This window comes from Dermacentor silvarum, chromosome 5 (assembly GCF_013339745.2).
Source record: "Dermacentor silvarum isolate Dsil-2018 chromosome 5, BIME_Dsil_1.4, whole genome shotgun sequence".
Taxonomy (NCBI): Eukaryota; Metazoa; Arthropoda; class Arachnida; order Ixodida; family Ixodidae; genus Dermacentor; species Dermacentor silvarum.
This window is the reverse complement of record NC_051158.1, coordinates 31,156,735-31,172,404: the sequence shown is the minus strand read 5'-3', so window position 1 is coordinate 31,172,404 and position 15,670 is coordinate 31,156,735. Positions and strand designations below refer to the sequence as shown.

The 15,670-nt window shown below is 46.7% G+C and overlaps 1 protein-coding gene across 1 annotated transcript in view; it reads right to left on the bottom strand.

Annotated features, from left to right (window-relative positions):
• The window catches only part of LOC119454044 (uncharacterized), a 91,829-nt gene extending 81,340 nt beyond the window's left edge, over positions 1–10,489 (bottom strand). Inside the window, exon 1 of the mRNA XM_049667646.1 lies at positions 10,092–10,489. Coding sequence (XP_049523603.1) covers positions 10,092–10,099 — 8 coding nt within the window. The 5' untranslated portion in view covers positions 10,100–10,489. The remainder of the gene's footprint in view (positions 1–10,091) is intronic.
• Between the last annotated feature and the right edge of the window lie 5,181 nt (positions 10,490–15,670).

Genomic DNA, 15,670 nt, shown 5'->3' with positions numbered 1-15,670 from the left:
AACGAGAACAGGCAGCTAATCTCGAAGGCCACGCTTAGCCGCACTGCGGACGCCGGAAGTGACAAGGGAACGTCATGGCCGCCATGTTCGAAACATCGCTCACTGCGAGGGAGTGCAGTCGAAGGCAACTTTCTTTCCGTCGGCAAACCAAGCAAGTAAAATTGTCAATTTTTATATTGAACGATCCGGACCATAGAATCCGACCTTGTTGCGAAATTTGAGCAAGAACAGAGTAGCCGTAAGCTCAAAATGTTTTTTTTTTCTTTTTTTCTTGTGCGTTGCGATGTGAAGGGGAAAACGCAGGTCTTTATATATCTTTTTTTTTTATTTCCTCCCGAGAAATGATGCATGGTCTCTTCAGTCAAGGCGTGAAAGCTTTTGAAAGTGCCACCCTGTAATCATGCGCAATTTGGTCGCTCTTAGCTGATGCAATGCTTAGCATGCGTCACACCTTCTTTCACGTGTCGGGTCATAAGGGAGGACTCTAAATTGCGCTTCAACTTTATTCTATAAACGCTATGCGGAAAGGCAGTTTGTCTTGTGCGCGCATTCGTCTTGTCCTTGCTTTTCCTTCTCCCTCAACTCTGCGTTTTGCAACCGCCAATAAAGTTTCGTCATGCATTTATTAAGCTTCTTAGCGGACAGTAGAAGTATGCCTGGTTATTGACACCGCAATTTGTTCTTATTTTTTTTCTGTTCCTGTGTATTCTGGATTTCATTGTATACTTGTTCTTCCTGTTCTGGCTTAAAGAAAAGAGTAGTTTACAGTATGAATTGTTTGTCTTTAATTGTTAATTTCCCTCTTCATTACACAAGTGTCTGAACGCATCCACCACACTTGTCATCGATGCAGGCGGGTCGACGCGGAATGCTTTCTTTGTTTTCTTTTTTAATTTCCTTTTGTCATTTCTGTTTGCTCATTGACAATAACATGTTGCAGAAATGCTGGCGCCGAAAGTTGCAAACATTTCTGGTATCAATTACTTAATCACTCGGTAAATGAAGTAGTGAATGAATGAAGGAATCAATCAATCAATCAACCAACCAATCAATCAATCAATCAATCAATTAATTATAAAGCGGTCGGTAGAACAGACCGAGATCGGCATCAGAAAGACGAGGAACGCATTGACAGTCAGTAGCACAACAACTTAGCGTAGCAGCAGACGTGAAAAACGAAAAAAAAAAAAAAAAGAACAGTGGCGACGTTACCCTAAAGTTTTCCGCGCCAGAACTTAGTCTTGTTGCACTTTAAAAAAGCCTCGCGGCATCTTGCATTGTAAACCAATTTGCACACTTGAGGGTGTTTAATGGTGCTAATCGGTCTATAACCCACGCCATTACACCCGTAAGGGTGTAGGGTTGCGAGTTATAGACAGAAAACACCCTTAAGGGTTCAAATCGGTTTAGAGCGTGGTTGTACGAAAAGGGACGTACGCCCAAATTACCGTCAAGAGGCCGTAGTTACTAAAAACACATGCCCAGGATAAACCGAATAAAAATGCGCCCAACGAGACCAAGTGTTCGAGTGAAAGGCACGTGTATGTTAGCATCTGTGCAAGCATTACGATATTAAGGAAATCGTACATATTGAGCCGTGAGATTCGAATTCACACATCTCAAGTAATCTTTGCTTGAAAGCGAATTCGACGTTCCTTGTCACATGTTGCTCACCACATTACACCCTGTATATCAACAAGGTGGCTTGAGTACGAGTCGGCCTTGCGAATGTTTTTCAGCGAAAATACTAGGATGCCACACCGAAACGTACGAGAAAACTAACTTTATGAAAACGTTAGGACCTAACCGTACGGTTACGACGTGAAACATTCTGCGCAAAATAAATTTGACTGTTGATGATCGACTCACAAGTTTGTAATGTAAAAATTTACCTGGACTATGAATTTGCGGATGATCGGTATGATGTGTATGGACTGACTGAAGAAAATTCATCCCATTATTGGGCTGATTACAGCAGCATAAAGAAAGAAATACACACACAGAAAAAGAAAGAACGAAGACAATACAAACGCTGTTAGTTACCTATAATTCTTAGACTATACACATGGACAGCTGATATACATATAGCCACAATGTGTTCTTCGGGACTTGAACTTTTCATCGACAGTCGTCTGATATGTTGATATACTAACTGCATCCAAGGTAAATTAGAAAGACGTCTATGGAGGGAGAGAGAGAGAGAGAGAGAGTCTAGATATCCTTCAAGATACCCCTCAGATTGCGTTCAAACTTTCGTTCTAAGCAGGCGGCTGCTACGTGTCTCGTCTGGACGTCCTTATCACGTGACCTAAAGCGCATGCGTATAGTTACACCTGACCGGCGCATCAATGCGAAGACACGCACAAACTAGATCACGGCGACCTAGATTATACTGTAGAATGAGATAAATGCAGAAAAAGAACAACACGCTGTATCGAAGGGTTACGTCTTTCACACATTGACGACGCAAAAACGAAAAAAAAAGAAAAAAAGAAAAAAAAGAGCTCGAAGAGGGATCCGTTCCACAATCGTAAGTCTCACTACACTACTCACCTCTCAAAAATGCAAGAAAATAGCAATATATCGCTAAATCATCGGTCCGTATGCTATAACATTGCAGGATGCGATTGGCCGTGCAAAACGAAACGGCGCGTACAAAAAAGAATGAAAGAAGAAAGTTGCCGAGGCAGAACTTTTTCTTTCCCAGAGCGGGGCTCTTTTTTTTTTTTTTTTCGGAACTTCTTTAACGCATTCACGCATTTACGGGTACTTGCGGTCTCGTATGTGTGCTTGAATATGAATAAATGTGAACGTTGCGGACATACCAGCTACGAGGCGGCATGCCACGGCCTTTTTTCTATAGCTTCGTCTCGCATATACAAAGAGCAGACGATGCTACGGCAAATAGCAGACGATATACTTCGGCATCACACCAGAAGTACCAAAAAAATCGCCTCGAGGGGGCACTGCAGCTGCGAGACGCACGAACGCGCACACACCCTCTCGCTATATACACGTAGCCAACACAATCCAACGGCCGATTACTGCCGCACCATCGGCGGATAATGCAACGCACGAGTCGTCGACGTACTGTAAGAAAGGGCGACGCAGAAGACGAAAAAAACGCAGAAATGTGGCAGCCGCCGGGGGGAGGCTGCATGGCCGACGTGGTTTCCCGTTACACAATGGCCGTGACCCGATGCTGTCAATCAGTTTGGGAAACGGTTTCTTGGTTTTGCCTCTCGACCCGCGCACCACTGCCGGCATCTATAACAACACCAAGACCAACCAATGCGCGTGCGCGCGGAAGGCGAGGACGTGATAGAGAGAGAGAAAGAAATAAAGGCTAAGAAGGAGGTGCGAAACAAGATCGTTGCTAGCAGACGACAGGCGTGCGAGAGATGCGGCGCGCAGATAGATGGCCGCGCGAGTAAAGCAAGCAGACGGAGACGTGGAAAAAAAAAAAAAAGAAAAACAACATGGGCGCGGACGATGAGCGGTAGCAGACGAAAAGCAAAGAAGCGAAATCGTCTGCTGCTCCTTTTTACGTCGTCTGCTTTTATTCGCTCGCTTCTGAATTTTCATGCGCGAAATTTCCCGCATCGCTTAAGAAGAAGAAGAAGAAGCTGGTGAGGCGAGATGAGAGAGAGAGAAACACGGTAGGAGGCTAAGGTTGCGCGTGCGTCCGTTCCTTACGCCCTCAGTGAGTGATCTCACCGGGCGCTTTCTTTCTTTCCTTTTTTTTTTTTTCTTTCTAAATTTTTCTTCGCGTGGATGGGATTCGGGCGCGTGGAGCGGAAACGCCTCGCAAAAAGATAAACACTAACAAGGCAAGTAGCGGTGAAGAGCTTGGGTCAAGGAATGTCGGCAATGCGTCCCTTCTTTCGCAGCTAGCTCCACGGAAACGCCGCGGCGGCCACCTTCGAGACTTGGCGCGAAGGGAGAGACGAAAAAAATAAAGGAAATATAACCCTGAGAAAACACCTCGCGCTCACTGCATTACGTGCTGTAAAACCCCGGTAAGTTGGAGAAAGAAAAAAAAAAAAAAAAAAAAAACTAAAACAGTCAGGAAGAAGCGCAGAATGGGCGGATATGGGCCGAGCGAGATCCGTTGCTTTAACGGTCTCGGAAGGGCAAAAACATCGCCACTCCAAAAAAGCGTAATGGATGGCGCGTTTGCTCGACGCCCGTGAAGCAGAAGAAGCAAAAAAAAAAAAAAAAAAGAGAGAGAAATGGCGGGAGGGGACAATTGTCGGACCTCCGCGGAGCGAGCTCCGGAACGCGTCACGAAGCTCACATTTGGAAACAAAAACACAAAAGCGTCCGGGACGGAGGCGTTAGCGACATTAAGGAGGCGCGAGCGAAGACAAAGGAGGTGGAAAGAAGACCCGCCGTGCTTCCGAGGGCGCGCCCTTCGCACGGTAGCAGACGACGATATCTCACCCCCGCGGATGCATGCGCGCGCGCGTGCGCACTCATGACGCTGGGTCGTCTGCTCACACGGTAGTGACCGACCGTCGTCTGCTCTCCACGATATTCGAGGATACGACCTTCTCCCACTTCCGCAGTGCTTCGCAAGTTCGAAAAATAGGCGGCGACTGTGACCGTCGGAAGATGCAGAAGTATGAAAGGTTACGCAGCCTTCATGGGCTGCGTAACATAAAAATACGTAGTTTAGAAACTACGAGTCATCTAACGAAAAAAAAAAAAAAGATTGGTAGAAAGAAAGCGAGGGAGTGATGTAAGTGCGGAACTCTTGTAGCTTGCAGTGGCTTCTCGCACGGTAGTTGACTGATGATCGTCTGCTCCATATAGTAGAGAGCAGCTCTATACTATAGTCAAACGGACGACCTTCCCAGTGTTGTTTAGTCTGCAAGGTCGGCGAAGGCGGTGGCTGTGACAGCCCAAATATGGAGAAACGTCAGCCATCACGCGACCGGGGCTAAGCTAAAGAGAACAAAAACTTTAAAATCACGATTGGTGTGTTAACTGAAAAAAAAGGGGAAAAATAACAAAGAATGTGAAGAAAGCACGGGGACTCTTGTAGCTCGCAATGACTGTTCACGAGTACGTCGGCCACTTTGATATCCGGTTTTATTTTCGTTAACCCGCAAAGTGCTTAACGTGTTATGTCAATGTCCCGGAGATACGCATTAGCCGTGACTTTAAGTCGTATAAATATGTGATAAATTTGACACCCACCTCGATGTGCTTGCGCCATTCTGATCTCTAGAATGTGCTTATCGCATCCGTGCTGTATGCAATCTTCCATACCACGTGATTTGTGCAATTGCTGCGAACCCTATGTCAAAGGGCCCACTGCTGTAACATTAACAAAGACCTCAACGGACAGCATAGCTTCTTACGGCTACAACATCGTTGTTTGCTATACCGCCAAGTTTTGCTTTATACTTGATGTTTTTTTGATAGCAAACGTGACGAACCACACTGAGCAGCAAGGGTCCAACACCACACTACGCGAAAACAGCTTGAGTGGGGATAGAGCAAACGGATGTACGTATTTCTGAAACCAAAGCTCGCACGACAGGCAGCGACACTTCGCAAAACCTTTCACAAATGGGATCACGCGCTGACACATTCAGCGATCAGAATGAGCTCAAGAAATGTTGACTTGTGCAGCCGAGAACGATTTTATAATCGCAGGCAGCCAATCGCGTGAGCCTGGCCAAGCAACCCTGCGTGTCCTCGCAAAAAGTTATTTCGATTCTATATCAAGTCTGTAGTTGTTTAGCTGTCAAGTCTCCAGACAGTTTATGGGCAGCCTGTGGAGCTATGGTTTCGCACGTTTAGTTGAATGCTGTTCACAAGACTTTCTACAAACAAACTCGACAGAGGTTCAATGAAAGATCGAGGCTTCAAGTACTACTTAGCAGAGGTCGAAGAAGGAATGTCGCTGGGGACAACGTTTTGACAAGTGACGAGGACAACTCCTGGAGCGACAAGCCCACTTGTCGAAACTTTTGACTCCAGCAAGATTGCTTGCTCGACGACTGTAATTTTCATTTGAACCATTCTTTCTTAACATCTGCTGAGGGCAGGAAACGTATGTATCATATAGGAGCGTGTTTCAAAGTCTAAATCAGCAATTAAAAAAAGAACATTTGGGTTCAACTTTCAGGTTTCAAGTATTTGGACTTACTGCAAACGACTCGTTTGTAGGTTTGCGGATAAAATTAGGCCTAGGAATGTGGGCTCGCTAACTACTTTTATACGAACGAACGATGCTCTAAGAAGGCGTAGAAATCTACTTAATGTCTATCTACAAAATGTTGACTGCTTAGCTTCATTTTTATGTGTTCTGAACGAAACGTTTTTCCAGACTTTACACACAACTGTTCCTGCGCGTCGTTAATGTAGGTGATCCTGCGAACTTTCCGATTTCTCATCGTTTAATAACATATCAAAAAGGACTTAAGCATACTACGATTCGTTTGTAAGTACCCTGTCTTTTGCACGATCGTACTTAAGAGAAAGAAGAGAGAACAAAAATGCTACAGTGTGTTGGTACTTTTTTCTGAAGATCGATCGATGTAACGGACACCGCATCCGAGGTTCCTAAGAAAAGACACAAGGTTAAGATGATCTGATCACTTAACCAGCAGATATACTGGCTGTACGGTCCAATAAGGCTATGAAGATTGTCTCAAAAAGCCAAGACGAAGCAAGATCGGCCAAACAAGATCTTAGCAGAAAAAAGTATCAGGACGTATTAGTTACTGAAAAGGCGAAAGTAAAGATCCTTATCAAGAACAGCGACCACTCCTCAAGCCGTTTCATAAAGTTAAATTCTATTCCAGACAATAAAAATCGCATCCAGAGGCATGGGTGAAAAGGCGTGAAGAATTCCTGACTTGGGTGCACTATACTTTGACAGAAACTGAAGTTTTCGAATGCAGTGAATTAGGAAACAAAGCACGCTGTGATGAATTTGAAACGATGCGGCAGATGAATGGCATACAAGCAGTGAAACTTGTACGCTTGTGGTTACTGTGGTGTGTTAGATAATAGCTAATAACACAACATCCATGTGAGCAGTCTTAGACGGACAGCACGATACAATGGGAACATACAAGAGCGCGCCATCAATACGAAATATTCGTAAGAAATTAATACGGCAAATTTGTTATTCGAAAATCAGTCAGATGAAGGAAGTTTCAACGAAAGTTAAAAAATTGTCATCTATCCGTGTGTAGCGCAAAGGTACCAAGTACAACCATGCTGTAATAGCAAGTGCAGATAGTGAATGCAATAATAACAAAAACGTTGCAGCTTCGCCCGAAGGGCGAACCACTCACAGTGACAGCAAGGTTTAGCGTGGCAGTTGAACTTTCCAGACGGTGTTCTAACTGTGCGCGGTTGCGCCAAAATTTCTGGCGTCCTTAAAATCTTCAACAAGCCGTATAGGACCTGTAATGTCATCGCATAAACGCCACTGCTGTGCCCGTAAGTAGCGGTGCCAGTGAAATTACATCATTTTCAGATTGTGAGCAGCAATATTCTTTGCACTTTCTAATAATAGAAGGTTTAGGATAAAAGACAGGTGCTGTGCATGAAATGGTCCATTACTTTTGGTTGTGTGCTGCATTTCTAAAAAAAAAAAAAAAATCTGACGAACAACTCAGTCAAGAACATCGTCTTGGTTTGAGCAACCTTGGCGGTTGAACAGTATAACATATATTCTGCATATCATCATCATCAGCAGCATCAGCAGCCTATATTTTCTCCACTGCAGGACGAAGGCTTCTCCCTGCGATCCCCAATTACCCCTGTCCAATTACCCCTGTGCATATACGGCCTAGATAAAAATATAGCACACTTATACATAAATACATACGGAACGTCACGGCGACGGCAAAAGTTCGCCCGGAGTTTCCATATAATTGCTGTCGCAATGATATATCCTGGAACAGTTCTGCGTGTCCAGTACTCAGCCATGGAGACAAAAAAAGTTGAAATAGAGAGGACAAAAGCGTTTTTATTCGTTTGAGCCCCCTACTCTAGTTCAAATACATTCAGAGGAAATAAAGCTGCTTAAGTACGGGTTACTACCGTAATTGTTAATTTTTTTCGTCCGCTTCTTACCTCTTCTCTTGGTGCCAACTTGAGATAATTGCCCACCGTTTACGTATTATACGCAACAGAAGGCGTTCTAAAGGCCGTTGTTTAGCGCTCTGCGGTAGTTTGCTTTCATCTGCTTGCGACCCCATCTCTCGGGTGCAAACTTTAAGTACTGTCGTCCACCAATTACGCAATATACGCAGCAGACGACATGCTATATAGAGACTGCTCTTCTGCGCGGTGTCGCGTTTCGTCTGCTTCTCACCCTAGATCCTTGGTTGAAACTTAAAACACTTTTGCCCACCATTTACACATTATAGGCCGCACACGACGTTCTAAATGCCGCTGTACCACACACAGTGTCACAATGGCGCGGTACTGGAGTGTTTTGGTGGTCGCGATGCTGAGCAGACGGTGCCCTAACGCGGAGGAACACGCCGCGCCAGGTCAAGTGCATTCTCGTGATCGCGCTCCTGATTGGCTGACGTGCTAGCTGTAGTTTCCACTACGCTGCCACATTACTTTTGTAACGTAATACTGGCCAGTATAGTGGTCGTTGCTTGTGGCGCAAGTCAAGAATACGCTACGCGCTCAAACAAGAGTTGCACGGACTGAGGTCATGTATAGCATCCTAGGAACTAATAGAATGAGTTTCAGTCTGCTGGCGTGCTTACGTTTCGTTAAGCCTAACGACAATGTCATGACCGGAAGCTGCATGCAACTAACGAGAGACTGTAAGATGCATGTTCCACGAACGCTGACGGTTTACTAATAAACCAGTTTCGTTTACTATGCGTTGCACGGTTTCCTGTATAGGTGCGGTGGTTTGTGCGCGGTTAGTGGAGTACTCCTGTCGCTGTCACGTGTGAGAAAGGCTGCACGCTGATAAGCTCAAAGCGTTTTGCAGCGTTCAGCTTTCGGGCTACGCACTATGCACGTATGTGCTCGCGTGAGAACACGGGAAATCGACACGTTCTGTTTCTTTTTTTTTTTTTTTTGTCTCCTATAGATCGTGTTCGATCTAATAATGGAATTTTTGGCGGAGAGGTTGGGAATTGTGGTTGAATTCATGAAAATTATCCCCTCCCTTACCAGAGCCGCGAATTTACATATACGTTGCCAGTTATTAAGGGATGTTCCAGAACGCCAGGAAACAATGCTAGTCCCTACACTGCTACTTATGCACGGCATTGCAACTTCGAGGGCACGGTTTCTTTATTCTTGAGCCCATTAAACGTGGTGGAAGAGCTCCATATCTAAATCAATTGCGAGTATGCTTCTGAATTACCTATATAAGATATCAACACGCTAATTTATATATATATATATATATATATATATATATATATATATATATATTATTGTCACATCGTATTATTCAGTGGAGGCAGCGCGGCCACAGAAATACTCTCGATTAGCCACGATGTATACAAGTCGGAGCTTTGTCGAGGCATACAGGAAGCTTTTCGATGTGCAGAAGGGCCCAGCGGTTTATACGGAGTCATTCTAAGGTTACTTTTGCTTTAGACGACCCAAGCCGGCTTACTATAGCCTCACTGCGATCCGACTCACGATAACGAGTGTCTCGCAACTATGCACCTGCCCTCTGAATACGAAATAAAACTTTTTAAAAATATTACAAAAATAAATGCCAAGGAAACGAAGAAACCAACCCTGCCATTACGGACTCAAGAGTGGGTCAGCCCACCCTCGGAATGGCCTTTAAAATTATCGCTCCTCCTAAAAAATGCTGCACGGCTTGTCAAGTCACGGTCACTACGGGCAAAGATCGACCGCCGCCCGCCTAGGGCGATCCAGGGCACGCAGCGATTGATGCGCTCGGAACCAGTCATCATGTGATCGCCGGACCAAAAGACGGGGGGTCCAAAGGGTCAAGGCAGGAAACACACCACACGCGCGTGTTCTATACACAATGGCCAGAGACTCATGCGCACGTGTAGGCTTGAAAGGAACGAGGAAACGGCCAGACGAATGGCACGCCGATATCTTACCTGAACATTTTCGTCTGCTGGTCGTCTTTTGCGCGTGCCGTGGATGCGTCGTCTGGAACGTCGCAGACGACCGACCGTATACGGTACGGAAGAAAAAAAAAAGTAGAAATAGAAAAAAATATAAACTCCACACAGTTGCCTCTCTCCTCGTCTTCTAGTCGTGTTGAAGACGCGCACCAAGAAGTATAGTTCCGAAAAAAAAAATTGGGCCGGGCAAAAAAAGGGCTTCCACGGAACACCACACCCACACCAGTCGACAAAACTCCGCACAACGGCTGCACCAAACAACCACCACGGGCTTTTTGGAGGCAAGCAGACGACGGACGCGCGAACCGCTACTCCCCGGCGTAGATGATGCCCCGCTCGCGGAGCAGACGAGAGGATCTCCCGGAGCAGACGATGCGCTCGCGGAGCAGTCAAGAAAACTTCTCGGAGCAGACGACGCGTAGCAGACGACGCGATGCACGCCGGCCGGTCTCCTCCCAGGCGCTCTCTCCACCAAGGAGTGGTGCCCTTTCCGTCATCCCTCTGCCCTCTCTGCAACAAACGTGTGGCCATTTTTGGACGCTTCTTTCCCACCCGCCACTTCTTCTCAACGCCACATCCTCCTCAACGCCAGTGGCTCGCAACGAATGACCCCCGCGATTGGTCCGGCCCTGGCCGTGACGTAGATGCGATTCGAAGCACGCGTTTTGCTCTCGTTTGTGGTTCGTGACGGTGTGGTCGCGCATTTCACTCGAATTTAGCAAAAACTTCCAAGACGGGGGCCGTTTCTTCTCACTGGGACACACGTTTGAGCCAAAGAACCACTTCCCCGACTAGGATGTGCCCAGATGGGAGTCTGCAACGCGGAAGCGTAGACGGTGTATAACGGGACGTGGTGCTTTTTATCAGAGTACCGCTTCATGAAGGCACTGGAGCGAAACGGTGCGCTCTAATTTGGTTTAGACCTTGTTAGTGCGCCTTCCTCTTATAAAGTTATTCGCGAACTTTCTCACGATCAGCGTCTCGGCAACCGCTGACGGGGCGTGTACCCTTAAGGGAGTAATGACACGACATTTCCGACTTATCTTTCGTGCGCTCAATGAAAAGTACAAGCTTGTTAAACCGCAGGAGAAATACTGACAGGCGTCAGAATGTTCTAAATAATTTGCTATGATACCTGTTTCTACGAACCAGTTTCGGTTTTGGTACCCGGATGTGCAGGTGCTGTGACGTCATGATACACCGGCCAGATCTGCGTTCCTGCGATCGTCGCGGCTGCCGCACGCGAGCGCAGACAGACGAAACGCGCGCAGCACTCTAGTTTCTTATCTTTTAATGAACAACGTCGTCATACATAGCCTTATTGCTGAATGACGTCAGCAAAGTTTGCTCCGTGTCATGACGCCACGATGATTTTGACGACTGCAGGCCAGGCCTCTCGAGATTTATTTTGGTAACCAATTAAAATATCTTATAAAGGTTTCCCCACCGTCATACTCACTAAGTTCAATCTTTGTACGTGATTAGAAGAATGGGGTAGCGCTTCTACGATTTCCTAAATTTGTGTTGGTGCTCTTTTAAACCATTAAACAGTAAGCTGTAGATGGTCAGTGACACTCTGAGGGATATTGTAGAGACATCTGGAATGCACCATCCCTCAAAAGGAGAGGGATGCCATCTTTTTTTGTCCATGCCATTCAGATCAGCAGCGACGTTGTAGAATTATTGGGCGTTGCATCTTCGAAACGTTTCATGTTCAAGTTACGTTCATGCTCGGCATGATAGAGGTCACCAATAACTCAGAAGCTTAAATTATAGTTGCATCTGCGTAGAGTAGAAAAAAAAAAACTTTTTTGCTTGTGCTCGGGATGCTTTGTGAGACCCGCCGTGGTCGCTTAGGGGCTAGCTTAGTGCGCCGCATAAGCACGAGGTCGCGGGATCAAATCCTTGGCCGCGGCAGCCGCATTTCATTGGAGGCGAAATGCAAAAACTCACGTGTGCGTGCATTGGGCGCTCGTTAAAGAACCCCAGTTGGCCGAAATTAATCCGGAGACCCTCACTACGGCGTGCCCCATGACCATCATCCTGGTTTTGGGCACCTAAATCCCCAGAATTTAATTTTTTTCTTTTCTTTGGGAATGATCGTTAACTGGACACCGTATAACTGTTTGTTCTCATAATCGACCTCATAATGGTGTGGAATGTGCATTTGAGACAGCTTGTCAATTCTAAGTATAGGCTGCAAAATGACTTCACTTTGTCCTTTTTTCTTAAGTGACACAGTTGAAGCCTGAATGTCGAGGTTAATAAATATCAAGTTGAAGAATCACATATTCTGCTGATTTTGAGCTGGTACCTTTACAATGAAGAAGTTTGTTGAAAGGTCAGTTATCAATGTCAAGAATACTTCTGCGCTCGCTGGGCCATGAACTATTTCGCTGGAAAACACTCTTCGAGGTGTTCGAATGCAGAGAATGTGAAGTTGCGTCTTTATCGTTCTGAGTAAACTTGAATGTACAAAGCACGCCCTATCTAATGGCAGACGTTTTGCATATTGTGAACCTTGTCAACTATTTTAGGCAGGACCTGCAACTCACTCACCCTCTCCCTCACACACTCTCTTCTCCGCTCACTCACTCACTCACTCACTCACTCACTCACTCACTCACTCACTCACTCACTTCATGCTATCACCCGTTCACTCAGACGATTCCTTCTCCACTCACTCACTCACTCACTCACTCACTCACTCACTCACTCACTCACTCACTCACTCACTCACTCACTCACTCACTCACTCACTCACTCCTCACTCACTCACTCACTCATCACTCACTCACTCACTCACTCACTCACTCACTCACTCACTCACTCACTCACTCACTCACTCACTCACTCACTCACTCACTCACTCACTCACTCACTCACTCACTCACTCACTCACTCACTCACTCACTCACTCATTCGGGTAATCAGAAGCGAACACTGCTTGTCGCTCTGTTCCCGTTGCCTTCGCTCTGCCATCTTGGCATATTCAACACATACAGCTTCGCACTTTCACTTTCTGCGTAACTTTCTTGTCATGCCCCAGTGTCGGGAAGAGGACGAGCATCATCGTTGTGCTGAAACGCAGCAATGTATTTACAACGTTGCGAAGGGCACGCCACTAATTTCAGGGGCGAATTTCCTATCACGAGTTGCTTTCCCGCTTTCACATCGTCAGTCACGCAGTGATGTACGACACCCGGTCTTGCCTGCGCGCTCTGGTCTTGCACAACTACGCAGTTTATGCCCCGAAGGCACCAACGGTGCCGTGTAACGCGTGCTACGCGCCAAACCGTAAGCTGCGTATAGGTTCTAAATTTCGGAGGCAAATTATAGACTGGTTTTTGCGCCGCGCACATCATTCGGCGAGTTGCCACGCAGGGGCCTATTGAGCCATCGTTGCAAGAAACCGCTGCTCGTTGACTCAGCGGCACGAGGAAAAAAAAACAAAACAAAAAGAATGCGTAAGAAGTATGAAAGGCGAAAGGATCCTGCAGCCCGTATAAGCAACCATTTTCCATTCGCACGCACGCGTACGTGCGTCACGATGCCAGGATGAACCGACGACCCCTAGCGGTGTTGAACGGCAACACTCGACAGACGATCGGGAACGGACTCGTCCTTGCAGACACGACAAAGAAGCAAATAAAAGAAAGCAAGAAAAAGCAGTCGGAGGGGTGAAAGCTGCGCAAGTTCGATTTCTGCGGGGCGCCCTTCCAATCGTCCCGCGTGTCTAATGCGTAAAAAGGCAAGAGCACTGCGCATGTGCGGCTTGAATATTTTGCTCAGCACGCTTTCGACGAGGTACGAAACTGAGGTTGCCGGCTGGCCGGCACCTTAGTCCACCAAGCGGCGCCGGTGCACCTGAGTCGAACAGACGATTTTCTCAGTTCCTTCGAGCAGACGATGCACACAACGTCGTGCAGCGATTGCATCATAGCGACGTGCCTGCAGAAGAAGCAGACGAGCGGATGCGTACGACGATCGAAGAGCCGTAGCAGACGACGCGCAAGATTACGAAACTTTCACGCCCCTCCGTGGATCTATTATGCTCCCGATTGATTATCCCCTCCGAGTTGGATCGTGGGGTGAAGGAGGAGGAATCTGTGATTGGCGTTCATGTTCGCCGCTCACGTGAAGCGCCTTTTTCACTTATCGGGACGCCTCAATTACGGGACTCCATTTGGGAAATGTGCCCGCGTCTATGAAGATGCGGTTTGCCGCGTCGACTCGGGCATACCGACGCTCATGCGAAGCCCGTTTCGTGCGCAGACTTTGAATGACAGGCGGCCGAGGGGGTTGCAGGGGTTCCACCGGACCAGATCACCTCTCGGGCGGGACGAACGAACTTTCCCAAAGCCTGCTTCGAAGCTTATACTTACCTTACTGTGCACAGTGGGCAAGGAGTCTCTGAGTGTATATATGCAGAACTGTTGATTTGAAATTACTTTTTTTATATCTCTCGGTTTTGTTCCCAACGCGCTTCAGCTAGCGTAGAGGTCATGTTCCTCTAAGCCTAAATTGTTCATAGTCCACAACGATAGATGAAATTAAAGAAACTGTCGGGACAAGCTTCGGGAATTGCTCGAAAAAGGCTCTGGCACGGGAATAAATCGCAGACGCGAGCGCACGCATACAGATTCGGAGCGTTTATTCTTTCGAGTGAAGTAAAATATCCAGTGAAAGATGCCAAAGTTGTCTGTGGCTTGGGAGAGGTAAACATTGTAACAGGTTTAGTCGCAGAAGGCTGAAATGACAGGGTTTTATTTTTCTTTTTACAGCGAAGCTGTCGATGTCTAGGCTTCTATGCATTTTTCGTGTCCGTCAACAGATCTGCGTGCGCAAAAACTCAGCCCTCGAATTTGATGCAAAATCGCTTCATTCTGTGCAAAAGCTTATACGTCTCATCACTGGGAATGCATTTTCAGTAGATTAGTTATCAATACACCATTTTCAAAATCAGTATGCTCCCAGGTAGATAATAAGTGTTTCTCAAAGATTTGCGCTGTGCGACCCGCGTCGGCCATGTGTACGCTGGCACCGCCCTCTCTTTGTCGTCGTTCCAAGCGCTTGCGTGCATATTTTTTTCTCCCTCTCCCGGCGTGGCGGTCCCGTCGCGCGTGTCTAGTTTACTCCGGCTTCCCGAGGGGGGGGGGGCGGTAGTCTTCCAAGGCGAATGTATGCCGCCGATCAAGACCGCCCACCAAAATAAATGTGTGTGCGCGTGTGTCTTCGGGATGACCGCCGTCGTCGCTCAAGAGAAATAAAATTTACTCATACCTTTGATCTACATTCTGTGTCACCTCTGTGTCATGTGCTAAGCTGCTTCGCAGGTAATCCACCTTCACAGCAGTGGAATGACACGTGATTTTTTTCTTGGATGGCCTTCTGAAAGGGGGTTTAGTATGGTTCGCGCGATGCGGATGTGACCTTCTGTATTAGTACAGAACTAAACGGAAAAGTTCGCTTGAAGGAAATTCCATTACGTGAAATCTTCCAATCGCTTCTTACGCAATTTGTAGCATAGAGTTTCATAGAAAAACGACTAG